This window comes from Lampetra fluviatilis, chromosome 35 (genome assembly GCF_964198595.1).
Source record: "Lampetra fluviatilis chromosome 35, kcLamFluv1.1, whole genome shotgun sequence".
Lineage (NCBI taxonomy): Eukaryota > Metazoa > Chordata > Hyperoartia > Petromyzontiformes > Petromyzontidae > Lampetra > Lampetra fluviatilis.
The window spans coordinates 10,531,393-10,544,853 of record NC_136309.1 but is presented as its reverse complement, the minus strand read 5'-3'; the positions used below and the strand labels follow the sequence as shown (position 1 = coordinate 10,544,853).

Genomic DNA, 13,461 nt, shown 5'->3' with positions numbered 1-13,461 from the left:
ACGCGTTTAAGATAAACGCCTACATTTCCCTGCAGTTACTCTGCCGACTACAAAACAAGTTTGTGTAAAAAAAATCAATGAGATGTTCTGCAAATCACACACTTGACTAACACAAATTATAAATACAACCAATTGGCAATGAGGCTATTGCATCCATTGCTGCGAAAGCCACTGTCAAACCTCATCTCTTTCTTCAGGATTTCACCGCTGTTGCGCAATCGACACCTGGCTGTCACGGTCCCATAGTTTCCTCTTAAAGTATCCCACGTTTGATCAGATATAGATATCTTTCCCATGGCCAGCAGCCAGGGGCGCGACTATGGTTGGGGGGTATGTGGCAGTGATGTGCGATGCATAGGGAGCCCAGTCGGCCACAAAGCGGGCCCCGAATCAACGGATAAACAAGTAACATTTTTTTTCATTAAAAAAATTACCTGCAGTCTACCATGGACCAAGCCCGATGATTAACGCCATCTGGCTATCACATCAAGAGAGCATCAGCAGCAAGTTGCAGATCCACCCCCTTGGAGGAAATCCTAGAACCGATGGGGTCGCCATGAATGCAAGACGCTTGATAACTTGATTTTTAAAAATGGGAAAAACTGGTCGTTAACTCCAGCGTTCCCGATGTCTCTTGCGCTGAGCTCACTTCAAGTGCGGCTTTCACTGTGCAACTTTAAAAGCGGTTGGAAAACACTCCGACTTGACGTCGACATGCCCGCGTGGGACAACCACAGCAAGAAACAATTGCTGTGGTTGTCCCACCTGATGACAGACGCTTGTGTTGCGCCCGAAACGTCGTGATTTAATTTATTTTATTTTATACTTACGTGACTATACTGAAAGAACCAAAGAGTATCTAGACTGAACAAACTGTCAGAGGAAAAATAAGTTAGACGCGCCTAGTGAGCGTATCAACCAGTTAAAGTCCTGCAGAGCGGTAATTAACTCCTGTCCACCCATTATCTGAATGGCTCGTATATTACTAACCTGTCTTGGTTTCAACAGAAATTGCTGCAAGTGTTCAACGTGGATGTGCATGGAATCAAGATGGAATTTCTTCAAAATGACGTGTATAAAGTGAGTGCGCGATTTTTTCTGCCAAACGCCGCTGCTTACCCCCAAATCATTATAATGTGCACGTAGTAGCCAACCGTGCTAATTGGAGGTGCGGGGGAAGGACAATGAACTAAGCACAAAAAGTAATCTTTTAAAAAACTTTTTAAAAACACGTTTTTATTAAATGTACTGTAGTAATGGCAGAACTCCACGACTCCAGGAAATGGCCCCGAAGCTTGCCATAACGTAAGGGACCGTGGCCAATTACAGCCAACAGCATTTGAGCTGAGCATGGACAATTAGACCCAAGCCGAAACATACATATAACAAAAGAATGTTTAAATATATATATTTTATTTTTAATTATAGAATATAGTATTGTCATCAGTATGACATAAATATACCAAGTTTGTAGTCGATACCACATTGGGAAGTGGGTTAAAATTGAGTTGCAAGATTTGAGGATACAACAACGACAACAGACAGAGTGAGTTAAATAAAAGCATGTAAAAAGCAGTTGTAAAGAAATTAGTTTTCAATTTAGATTTAAATTGCATAGCTCTAGTGGCTTCCTAATATCGGAAGGAAGAGCGTTCCAGATGGCCGCAGAAACACCGCATCTGAAAGCGCATGATGCAGTGACCGTCTTTTGTTCAATGGTTATCCAAACGCCGCTGCTGTGAGGATGACTGGAGTTCGCGTGATGATGGTTCACAAACAAGCTTGATTCCCATTATCGATTTTCTGAAGCAGCCTTCTTGTCTTTGGTGCAATTCCACAATGACATCGAAGTTCCAATACGCAGCGGTGCTGTTGTGACCATGCGCGCGTTGGGTTTCCACCCACAGGGGCTGGAGGAGCAGCTGGAACTGAGGCAGAAGAGCACACCTGAGCTCATTGACTTGTACCATCAGGAGAAAGCAAAGCGTCAGGTTCGTGCTCACCGTATCATTTGGGGACACAGCCCCATGGTTTAAGATTAGCTCAGAGAGCAGCGCGTTAAATATCACCTATGTCAAGATAATTATTTGATGAGGGTGGTGGTGCACAAACACGAATAACAAAACACTCAACACACATTCGTCAAAGAGCGCATGTGCCATGAAGAAGGACCATTTCCCAAAACGTCGCCTGTTATATATTTTATTTTAAGGCCGCAGTTTTGTTGACGCATGGGTGTGTTGAGTTTTGTTTCGTATCCAGAGGTTACATTTGCGAGGTCAGCTTTACGATCGCTGTAATCTGTAATCGCCACCGCCGTGCCAAATGCCGTCGTTAGGTTCCTGTGGAAGAAGCAACCCAAGGAACGTTGGACGTGGAGTGTCACTACGATGGGGAGAGGACAGCCCTCGTAGTGAAACTGCTCGGTGTGTCAGGCCTACCAGGTGGGTATCGCCGGGGATTCATTTCAGCCGCGTCTGTCTGGGTTGGCGACCCAGAAGATACAGGGACACCACTGTGGCGAGATGTTATTATTGCTATTATTGTTGCTTGTTTACCCATACATTCCTCACCGAATCCCAATATTCTTTTTCTGGAGGGTCCTACGAAGTTTTTATTGTTTTTTGCAGTCGGGGGTAATCGTGCCGCTGTGTGTTATACCAATCCAGTCATTGGCGCCGCGGCGAGATGTTAACTACCTCGCCTGGTATACAGGAGGTCGTGGGTTTGATCCCGATCCCGACCCTGACGCCTGTATATGTTGCGTGTTTTCTCCTCCCGTGGTCGCATGGATTTATCTCCTACGAGTCCTCGAGTTTTTCTCTCCACATTTAGAATCAACGTGCATTTCGAGGATTTGGCTGCTCTAAATTGCCACACGATAAGCCACTTAGTGCAGCTATAATTTTGTGGCCAGACTGCTTCTGAAAAAGAGCTATATAGCTCAGTGGGCCTTACCTGGTAAATAAATAAGTTTAGTTTTTTTGTTTTTATCACACCCAGCAGACCACATCAGGTGCCACCGACTCCAGTTTACCAGTGACCTGAAAAATATTCAGTGAGAAATTAAGCCCTGGTTATCACCATGGTGTATGCAATTATGTTCTCTCGATGTGTCCTCGTAAAATTACATTGGAATAACCGCAACGATGTAACGAGCAAATATATGTTGCGCCTTATAAACTGAATAAAAGACGCAAACGATAAATCCAGCCAAAAAAACCCTGTCAAGCGAGAGACAAAACCAAGGAGACCAAAAAACGGTTTATGTGTAGGGTTGTTACGGGAGGGCTGTAGGTGCATGGGATCCAACGGGGAATAAACACAGTGGGCGGAGCTCCGGGAGTACACGGGGGGGGTGCCCGCAGCGACGTCCGCATCAGGCAGCCTGGGGGGGTTGTGATCCTGACGGGGGGTATAAAGGGGGAGGACAGAGAGAGCTCGTGGCTCAGTCTGGGAACGAAGGAGGAAGAAGGAAGATCTTCTAGTGAGAAGCCCTGGACTCCCCTCGACGCCGCCCTTGTAAGGGCCCCAGTTATCCGGGTGAGGGGGCCGCTACCCCCTCTAGTGCTGTCCTGTACCGACAAGCTTGAATAAACATACGTGTGCCTCAACCTGGGTGTCCAGCGTACTTACCGGTACTTCATCTGGTGTCAGAAGAACTACGGACATGGAAACACGCCAGACAGCTCGAGCCAGAGTACCGGAGGAGGACACTGCTGAAGTCATTGAGCCCGAGACGGCTCACCAAGACATGGCGCAGCCGGGGGCCGACGCGTTCCTACCGGGGCATCGGCATGAGGAGGGGCCGCAGCCAGACGCGCTACGGCTGGCTCACGAGAGACTGGCGGAGCTACTGTACGCCGCTGCCGCCACGCTGGAAAACATCACGCGGCTGGGGGCTGGTGGTCCACCACGGGGCGAGGGGAGTCGTCGACCTGAGCGCCTTCCCGCCATTTCTGAAGACTCCAACTTTGAATTTCCCGCCATCGTTACGGCAGCTGCAGAGGGCGTGGCCGGGCTCAACCTTGGGTCCGACACCGCTCTCGCTGGGACAGCTGCGTCATCACCAGCGGAGGGAGCGTCATCACATCGGCGACAGGCGATTCCATCTGCCATTCGCGCCGACGCACAGCCGAGTCCCGGGAATAACAGCCTGCAGACTTCCAAGGCGAACGCTGCGCTGCAACAACGGCTGCCTCCGCTGAAAGAATTTGTTGGTGCAGAGGGCGACTGGGGCGGCTTCCAGCGACGCTTCATCGCCCACCAAGAAATGGCAAGGTGGTCCGACGATGAAGCCCTCTGCGCGCTGCCGGCGCTCCTCGACGCAGACGCGCTCGCCGCCCTCACATCGGCGCCGAAAGAGAAGCGGTCTACTCTGCCGAAGGCGCTACAACTGCTGGCCGGGGTCTATGGACCTTCAGCAGAATGCAGAGAGCAGTTCTACGAGCGCAAGCGGGGTGAAAAGGAGTCGCCCCTGGCATACAGGACGAGCCTCCTAGCGCTGGCTAAGACGGCTTTTCCCCGTATGGACGACGACGGCGTGGACGCGATGGTCACGGAGAAAATACTCCTACTGGCAGACGACCTGGACATCGCTGTCGTCGCACAGGAGGACGCTGAGATGACCTCTCTTCAGGCGGCGCGCCTCCTTCACGCCAACCTTCTGTCCCTGCGGCGGAAAGCCAGCAGGGCATCGGCAGGGCGTGCGGTGGCTGCAGCCACCCTTCCGACGGAGGAGCTCTTCGCCGTCGACCATCGACGGCAACAGGCGCAAGAAGTACGGTCGGCCCGGGACGGGTCAAGCCGTTTCAACCGCCCATCGTCTCCACCGGGGCTCCCGCGGTGTTTCAACTGCGGCGTCCGGGGCCACGTCGCCTCGGGGTGCCGCTCTCCGCGACAGCGCGGGACGACGCCTCGACGGGACGCCGGCCCTCCTCTTCCCAAGCTCCAGCAACATGATCCGGCGAGTCGCGGCACCACACATGCTTGGCCAAAGCACCCACCCGTTGCACACTCTCGCACCACAACAAACGGGGGGCCGATGTCGCGTTGCAAGGGGCCAACGCGGATCACTGCGGGGACTCAAATCGAGCCCAAACAGTGGTCCGTGTTGGCCCATCGCGTGGTAGCCGCGTCATCAGGGTCGTCGGCCGTGGTCGGCCACATTGACGGGGTAGAAGTACGCATCTTGGTCGATACGGGGGCATCGGCGACAATCATTTCGGAATTAATTTACAATATTCTGCCCGTACAAAGCCGGCCTTTAATGCCGGTTAACGTCCCATTCTATGCCGCTAACGGGGGCTCTCTCGGCATCATGGGACAGATTCGAGCGCAAATTTCTATTGGGGACATCAAATTGTCGGGGCCGATTTTCGTTTCCTCCTCGCTGGCGGTTCCGTGCCTGCTGGGGACGGATTTCTTAGGCAAAATGCCCATTCGTATTTTGATCGACCAAGGATGCATTGAGCTTCCGTCGGGGCGGCGCATGGCGTTCCTGCCATCCCCTGCGGCGGCTCCGACGGCGTTCGCAACGGTACCGGCGTTCGTTGTTAAGACTGTTCGTGTGCCGCCGGGAGCCCAAATGCTAGTGCCTCTGAAACTTCGTAAGCCCTTCGCTAAGGGCATAGGGGATCAGGGTGTTTTGCTGGGACCGTCTAGGGCCGGGGTTAATGGACCTCATTTGATTCCGGCCCAGACCGTTGTAAGAGGGGACGGGGACCCTTTCATCGCGGTCCTCAATGTGGGATCGCAGACGGTGGTGGTTCCTCAAGGGACGGTGCTCGCGCATGCGACGCCGATGCCCTGCGAGGTACCTGTCGCGAACCACGTTGGCTCTGCTTCCCGGATGCTCCCACATTCGGACAGCGATGAAGGGTGGCTCGACGCGCTTTGTGCGGAATCGACGGACCTGACAAATTCAGAGCGCCAACAGCTTAGAAGGCTACTGAGGGAATTTTCCGACGTTTTCAGTCGTGATAAATATGATTTGGGTTGCACTCACCTGCTGCGTCACCATATTGACACGGGTGACAGCGCGCCAATTCGCCAAAATCCGTTTCGGTTAAGTCCCGCCGAAAAGGACCATGTCAAATCGGCTGTTGATGACATGTTAGCCGCCGACATCATTTCTCCCTCCACCAGCCCGTGGGGAGCGCCGATCGTCCTGGTTAAAAAGCAGGACGGCTCGTTGCGGTTTTGCGTGGATTTTCGGCGCCTTAATAAAATTTCGGTTGCCGACGCATACCCGCTCCCACGGATGGACGAATCGCTGGACGCTTTGGCGGGAGCGCGATTCTTCTCCACGCTAGATTTACTTTCGGGATTCTGGCAGCTTCCTCTGGACGATGATTCTAAGCCTAAAACTGCTTTCCGTACACCGCACGGCCTGTTCCAATTCAACCGGTTGCCGATGGGCTTACACTCAGCGCCGGCAACTTTCCAGCGATTGATGGAATTGGTTTTGGCTGGGTTGCAATGGGAGTCGTGCCTGATTTATTTGGATGACGTTATTGTCTTTGGTAAAACTTTTGACGAACATCTCCAGAGGTTGCGGGCGGTTTTCCTAAAGATGCGGGCTGCTAATTTGAAATTTAAGCCCCAGAAATGCCATTTGTTACGCGAGTCGGTGCGTTATTTGGGGCACATCGTAGGGCGCTCGGGTATTGCTACCGATCCCGCCAAAACGCAGTGTGTCAGCTCCTGGCCGACTCCAACCACGGTGGGAGAGGTCAGGAGTTTTATTGGCTTCGCATCATATTACCGACGCTTCGTCGCTAATTTTGCAACGATTGCAAAACCCCTACACGCGTTAACATCTAAAGGGGTCCGGTTCCACTGGGGTCAGGATGAGGAAGCTGCTTTCTGCTCCCTTCGGGACGCGCTGGTGAAGGCTCCTCCCTTGATTTACCCAGATTTTTCGAGGCCGTTTTTGCTCGACACCGACGCGAGCAACACGGGTATTGGAGGCGTGCTTTCCCAGGTGGTTGACGGCGTGGAACGGGTGGTCGCGTACGGCAGTCGGGTGTTGTCTCCAACGGAGCAAAGATATTGTGTCACCCGTAGGGAACTGTTGGCAATTGTCTATTTCATCCAACAGTATCGCCCATATCTGTACGGTCGGCATTTCACCGTCCGCACAGATCATGCGGCACTGCAGTACGCCCTGAAGGTTCAACAGCCATCGGGACAATTGTCCCGATGGCTGGAGGTCCTCCAGGATTTCAGTTTTGAAACCACTTATCGTAAGGGCGTTCGCCACACCAACGCTGACGCTCTGTCACGGATGCCAACCGCCTCCGAATGCGCATGCCTCCTGGGGTCGGGGCGTTGCAAGCCAGTAGGGGACATGATGGTTCCGGTCCTGGCGGCGGCCGCCGACGATGAAACGGTAGTCCCCATTGATATCGCCGAACAGGGGAGAGATTCCCTGCTTGGATTGCCCGTTGATGAATGGGGGCGCCTCCAGTTGGAGGATGCCTCCCTCCTCGCGTTGCGTCGTCGCGCCGGGGAGAGGGGGCGTGTGACGGGTCATGCCGACGCATGGGAAACCCATGCGGGCTTGCTTATGCATTGGGACGGGAAATCCCAGCGTCACCGGCTGGTGGTCCCTTCTGGCCTACGGGGTAAGGTGGTGTGGGCTGCTCATGAGCGCCTCCTCCACCTAGGTACCCAGAAAACACTCGCCTTGCTCCAGCTGAATTATTTTTGGCCGGGCATGACTAGGGATGTCGCTGATCTGTTGGCGGCATGCCCTCAGTGTGCGCAGCGCAAACCACCAGCACGGGAGTCGAACCCGCCCTTGCAGTCCATCCAGGTCTCCAGAATAAATGAACTGGTCGCACTGGACATTCTGGGGCCATTCCCCGCCACCCCCAGGGGAAATAAATATTTGCTTACTGGGGTCGAATATTTTACGCGCTGGCCTATGGCCTGGCCCCTGGCGAATCAGTCGGCAGCAGCCATCGTCGACGCCTTTGTCCAAGGTTATGTCATGGACAAAGGTGCCCCGGAGCGGTTGTTGACCGACCAGGGTAGAAATTTTTCCGGGAAACTCCTAAAACAAGTCTGTGATCTCCTAGGAACGAAAAAAATTCGAACCTCTCCTTATCACCCGCAAACGGACGGGATGGTCGAGCGTCTGCATCGCACCATCTCGTCTATGTTGTCGCAGCAAGTCTCGGACTCACAGACTGATTGGGACTTACAAATTCAAGGGGTTCTAGCGGCATACAGATTGGCTCCCCATGCTGCGACGGGATTTTCACCATTCTTTCTTATGTATGGCCGCGAACCCGACCCACCTGTTCCGGCACAGCTGCAGATCCCCGCGCCGCTGGGTAAAATTAAATTGGATGAACACGTTAAATTTAACCTTGACAAACTGACTGAGGCGCGGGATGCTGCGAGGCTAAATTCTGACAGGCGTCAAAAGGCGAACGAGCGCCTCAGGCGGGCTCGCGCGCACGTGCTGCAGTGGAAGCCGGGGGACAGGGCATGGCTGCACTGTCCCCAGGTACCACTCGCGACCTCCTCTAAACTCGTGCGCCCGTGGCGGGGCCCCGTCGAGGTTGTCGAGGTTTTGAGGCCTCAGTGCGTTCGAATCAAATGGGGCAGGCGCCAGTGGTTTGTACACCCCTCTAGGCTAAAACCGTTTGTTGCGGTGCGAGGGCCCACTCCACACGCGCGGGGCCAAGCATGTGGGGGGTCGACCGACTCGAAGGGTCCGTCGCTGCTCTCGCCTGATGTGTTGCCGGCTGTCCCACCCACAGGTGCACCGGGAATGACGGGCTCACGCCCTAGAACCCACACGGGTGATGCCGACAGTCGCGCGACTTCAATCGCGACCTCACCTCGAATGGGACAGCCGCCACCGGATGGTCCGCCGTCCGGGGTTGCCCCGTGTGACGGGCCTGCGGCAAGGACGCGCGCTAAAATGCGCAGACTCTTATAATATACAGAAGGAAGAAAAAGAAAAATTTGTTTTTTTATTTATTTTCCTTCACGTGTCATGGTTACTGTATGCTGCGTCGGTGGTGTGCTCCTTGCACACTGTGTGTGTTGTGTGTGTGGGTGCGTTGTGTGTCGTGGGTGTGCTGTGTGTGCTGGGGGAGTTCCTGGCTAGTTGTATATACGCGCTTTTACGGATTTCGTATTTATACGGGGGGGGGGTGCGTCGGACATTCCCTTCGGGGGTGTGCTTGTTCTTCTTGTTGTTCTTGTTGTTGTTGTTCAATTTGCATTTTGTTGAAAAAAATGAGGCACACACGGGGTTGAGGGGTAAATGTTCCTTTATTGGAATTGTTGCAGCCGGGACGGCTGCGAGCTGTAATGGGGGGAGTGATGTAGGGTTGTTACGGGAGGGCTGTAGGTGCATGGGATCCAACGGGGAATAAACACAGTGGGCGGAGCTCCGGGAGTACACGGGGGGGGTGCCCGCAGCGACGTCCGCATCAGGCAGCCTGGGGGGGTTGTGATCCTGACGGGGGGTATAAAGGGGGAGGACAGAGAGAGCTCGTGGCTCAGTCTGGGAACGAAGGAGGAAGAAGGAAGATCTTCTAGTGAGAAGCCCTGGACTCCCCTCGACGCCGCCCTTGTAAGGGCCCCAGTTATCCGGGTGAGGGGGCCGCTACCCCCTCTAGTGCTGTCCTGTACCGACAAGCTTGAATAAACATACGTGTGCCTCAACCTGGGTGTCCAGCGTACTTACCGGTACTTCATATGTATGGAAACCTTTATTATATGGGAATAGAAACATAAGGATTTATCTTTTTAAGTCGTGTCAAAGGGCAGGTCTTTGAACGCTGAAACCACTGCGTGTGCATGCAAGCTGGTTTCACTGTCTCTGCTCAGGGCCGGATGAAGGTTCTTGTAGGCCCTAGGCACTTCTGTTTCGTAGGCCTTCAGTGATAACTTTCTTCAGTCGCTACTGCTGCTACCCCATGTTACTACGACCGCTGTCACTCGCTTGTTTCATGCAGTATTTCGTCCAGCCTCTGGACAGATGTCGTTACTGATACATTCGCTATTCATGATACAGGTTTTTTGTGTTGTATCGCGTAAATATATAAATGTGTCGTTAAACCAGCCACCACCCGACACAGCCAATTAATAAGGTTTGTCACGTAAACAAAACATGCCATTACGTTACTAGTACAGCATGCCGGTGTGCTGGAAAGCCACAACATTGGCATGTTCTGTTTACGTGACAAACGTTACTAATTGGCTTTGTCGGGTGGTGGCGGGTTTAACAACACATATTTACGTGATCTAACCTAAAAACCCTGTATTATGGATGATATTGGTTGCGAAAGCCTAGGTGTTAAACTGACGTTCGTTATTTATTCTGTGCCCTCATTCGATGGGAGCGCGCTGCGTGCCGCACATAAGCAGATTTAATTTGAAATTATTGAGAGAAAAAAAACAAGGTTTGCCTAAATATATTACAAGTGGAAATATTTTAAACTGTTTTTCACTATGATTATGATATCGGATGATGCGGCTTTAAAAGGATGCCATTCATTTTCACCGATAACAAATTCAGGGTGCTGGCAGGACAACCGCGTGGCGAGTGCCACGTTGCTTTACTTTCGTTTTAGCTTAAAGATGTTTGACTGTTATTTGGAGTGTAATATGCCTCGCGTACGAGTCAACGACTTGTTACCACTGCAAAGAAATTGCAACGAGCAGCCAACAAAATAAATAACAAAAGGAATTTACATTTTTTTAAGTAGTTGTTTTTTATTTCGCCAAAATTACTGCATAGAAAAACAAGTTGCCATATTCCCCCAGTTTACCTTATATATTATCATTTCAGAAGTGTCAGGGACGAGGACTACTCGGCTGCTGAGTTTTGTTCGCAGGCCCTTTAGTTTTCGTAGGCCCTAGGCACAGTGGCTACTGAGACTACTGTCCCTATTGGATAATACGGACCTGTCTCTGTTCATGCTTTACCACATTCAGGGCAGGTTTTAACATGTGTACACGTGATTAGCTGCATGCGATTGTTTGTATGCATGTACGTTGAACTTCTTTTGCACCGTACGTAGCCAACCGTGCTAATCGGAGGTGCGGGGGAAGGACAACAAACTAACAACACGAAAAGCAGTTCTTAAGAAATTAATTTTCAAAGTGTATAGCTCCCAGTGGCTTCCTCATAATTGTGCGTGTGTACGTGTGTGAATAGGGGGCTCATCGCAAAAGGTTCAAGTTAAGCTACAGCTCTGCCCCAGGGAATGTTTTTCTACCGTCAAGACCCAGAACTCAAGGAGCGTGGCCTCCACAGGCAGAGACAACGGACGCTTCAATGAAACGTTTGAATTGTACGTGGTGCATGCGGCATGTCTTGTTTGGTTTTTGCAGTGCTCAGGGCTATCGCCACTTAATCACCGGGTTTTAAATGTTCGCGGTTTGACTTTTTCCCCCAACCAGTGTCGCCTCGAGGCATTACCAAATGACATGTGCTCAAAAAGTGTATTACAGTACTATGAAACGATCCTATGATAACGTCTGGTTACCCGGCAGATTTTGTTGACTTTAACAAGCCTTATTCTGCCGAGGAGACCCAGAATGTATAACCTGTCCAGGGTGTTTCTTGCTTACACAAATGCTGCTGGATAATATTGATATGGTTAAGCCAATTGCCTCATCGATTTTGATTTTTTTTTATATATACGTGGAGGCATAGAACGGAGTTCAGCTTATAAATGCCATGGCAAAAACATTGCCGAGCGGCTAAATGGCTCATAATGTCCATATCGGAGCCACGGTTATCCCGAGTGATTTTTACCTGTCCAGACAACACCTAAGGCAATAGCTGCTGATGTACAAATGACGCTATAGTGATCAACGTCTTTATACCTGTTCACCATGTGTCTTTAGACTTAACATAAGCAAATTGCATAGTATGCCTACCCACTAAAATTATAATTACCAGGTGGGATATAGGTGCTCTGCATGTGATCAAACACCAGACTCAAAGTAAAAGTGATGTCTTGCTCAAATGTCATCCTCTCATATTTGCAGCCCTGAGCCAGTGGCGGAAATTCCTCATTCCCAATGGTGGGGGCGAGTCCATTCATAATACAACCACTGTTGACTTCCCTACAAAGTGGTACACACTTATTGACCCCCACATAGATGATGATGGGTGGAGTCATCCCCCGACCAAGATTTGAACTCGCAACGTTCCGATTGCTAGCCGCTCACTCCCGCACCTCCCGATTAGCACGGCTGGCTACGTAAAGTGCGGAAGAAGTTCAACGTACACACGCACGCACGTACTCCACCGCTGAGCCACCTGGTCTGGTGCGACGCGTAAACTCGTAAGCCTCCACGCCCGCACAACAACCATCTGACGTGAGCGTTGCACGCTGGCCCCCGTTGCCCGAGCAGTGCGGTGAGCGAGGAGCAGTGCGGGTGCCTCGAGGTGTACCTCGTCTTCGAGCTGTGGCGCACGCGCTTGCTGTCGAGGAACCTGCAGCTGGGCCAGGCCGTGATGTACCTGAGCCGAGCCGCTGGCGCCGCCGGCCAGATCTCCCTGCCGCTGCAGTTGCCCAATGTGAACGGTAAGGTGTGGGTGTCTCTAGGGGGGGCGGGGGGAGTTAGGGGGAGATGGCTGGGCGTAAGGGGGGCTAAAGGGGCAACGCGCCCTGGGGTCTCGAACAAAAAATGTGTCCCGCAACGGGCCTGTTGTTTGTGTCGCTCGTGACAAGATGACAGAGCCAGGCAAGGCAAGTGAGGCAGACGGGGTGAGGCAGGTGAATATGCCTGGGATGTAGCAATGCCAGTGTGACAGGCGAGTGATACTGGTGAGTTTACCTGTGATGTAGTGCTGCTGTTGCCAGGAGGTGTGCGACAGGTGAGTTACTTTTGACGCCAATAGTTGAGACAGGTGAGTTAGATAAGGGGGCTCCACGTGGTACTCTGCCCGGGGTGCCTCTGGGTGGCCCTGATGTGTGAGATACAAGTGAAAGCGTTGGGAACCATTTATACCCTTGTCACTTTTTCAGTAATTTTTTTCAAATGTATTAATCCTTCGATGCGTGGTAACGTATATTTTTTTGTTATTGTTTCAACTCAATGGGAGCCCGTTAGATAGCACCGATCACAGAACAAGAAGGGGGCGGTCGGGATCGACGCCACTGCATGGCTCGGTGAAGAAGGGCGGATTGGGCTCACTGCGCAATCCGCCCTTCTTCACCAATAGCAGGGAAGTGAAAGTTTATATACGGAAGGGAACAGGAAGGGAGAAGATAACTAACTTAAAAGGGAAGGAGGAGGGGAAGAGGGGACGAGGGTGGGGGGGGGGTGTTTCCGAGTTACTTTTTAAGATTCCTCCATCAGTCGCCTTGGTTGAGGAATCGTTCGTCACGGTTGGGATTTTTTGCATTGCGTGGAACTGCCGAGTTTTTGTGTTTTTATTGTTACCGACTTTCGGCCCACCTCTGATGAAACCCC

The 13,461-nt window shown here is 51.9% G+C and overlaps 2 protein-coding genes across 2 annotated transcripts in view; both read left to right on the top strand.

The window, feature by feature from the left end:
* The window catches only part of LOC144944676 (BAI1-associated protein 3-like), a 54,879-nt gene that overhangs the window by 38,917 nt on the left and 2,501 nt on the right, over positions 1 to 13,461 (top strand). The window contains exons 25-29 of the mRNA XM_078873034.1: positions 1,009 to 1,080; positions 1,908 to 1,991; positions 2,339 to 2,444; positions 11,189 to 11,324; positions 12,397 to 12,569. Coding sequence (XP_078729160.1) covers positions 1,009 to 1,080; positions 1,908 to 1,991; positions 2,339 to 2,444; positions 11,189 to 11,324; positions 12,397 to 12,569 — 571 coding nt within the window. The remainder of the gene's footprint in view (positions 1 to 1,008; positions 1,081 to 1,907; positions 1,992 to 2,338; positions 2,445 to 11,188; positions 11,325 to 12,396; positions 12,570 to 13,461) is intronic.
* Positions 4,601 to 8,817, top strand: LOC144944674 (uncharacterized). Its single transcript, XM_078873033.1, has 2 exons — positions 4,601 to 4,966; positions 8,775 to 8,817. The coding sequence occupies exons 1-2, from the start codon at positions 4,625 to 4,627 to the stop codon at positions 8,787 to 8,789; spliced, it is 357 nt and encodes a 118-aa protein (XP_078729159.1). The 5' UTR covers positions 4,601 to 4,624; the 3' UTR covers positions 8,790 to 8,817.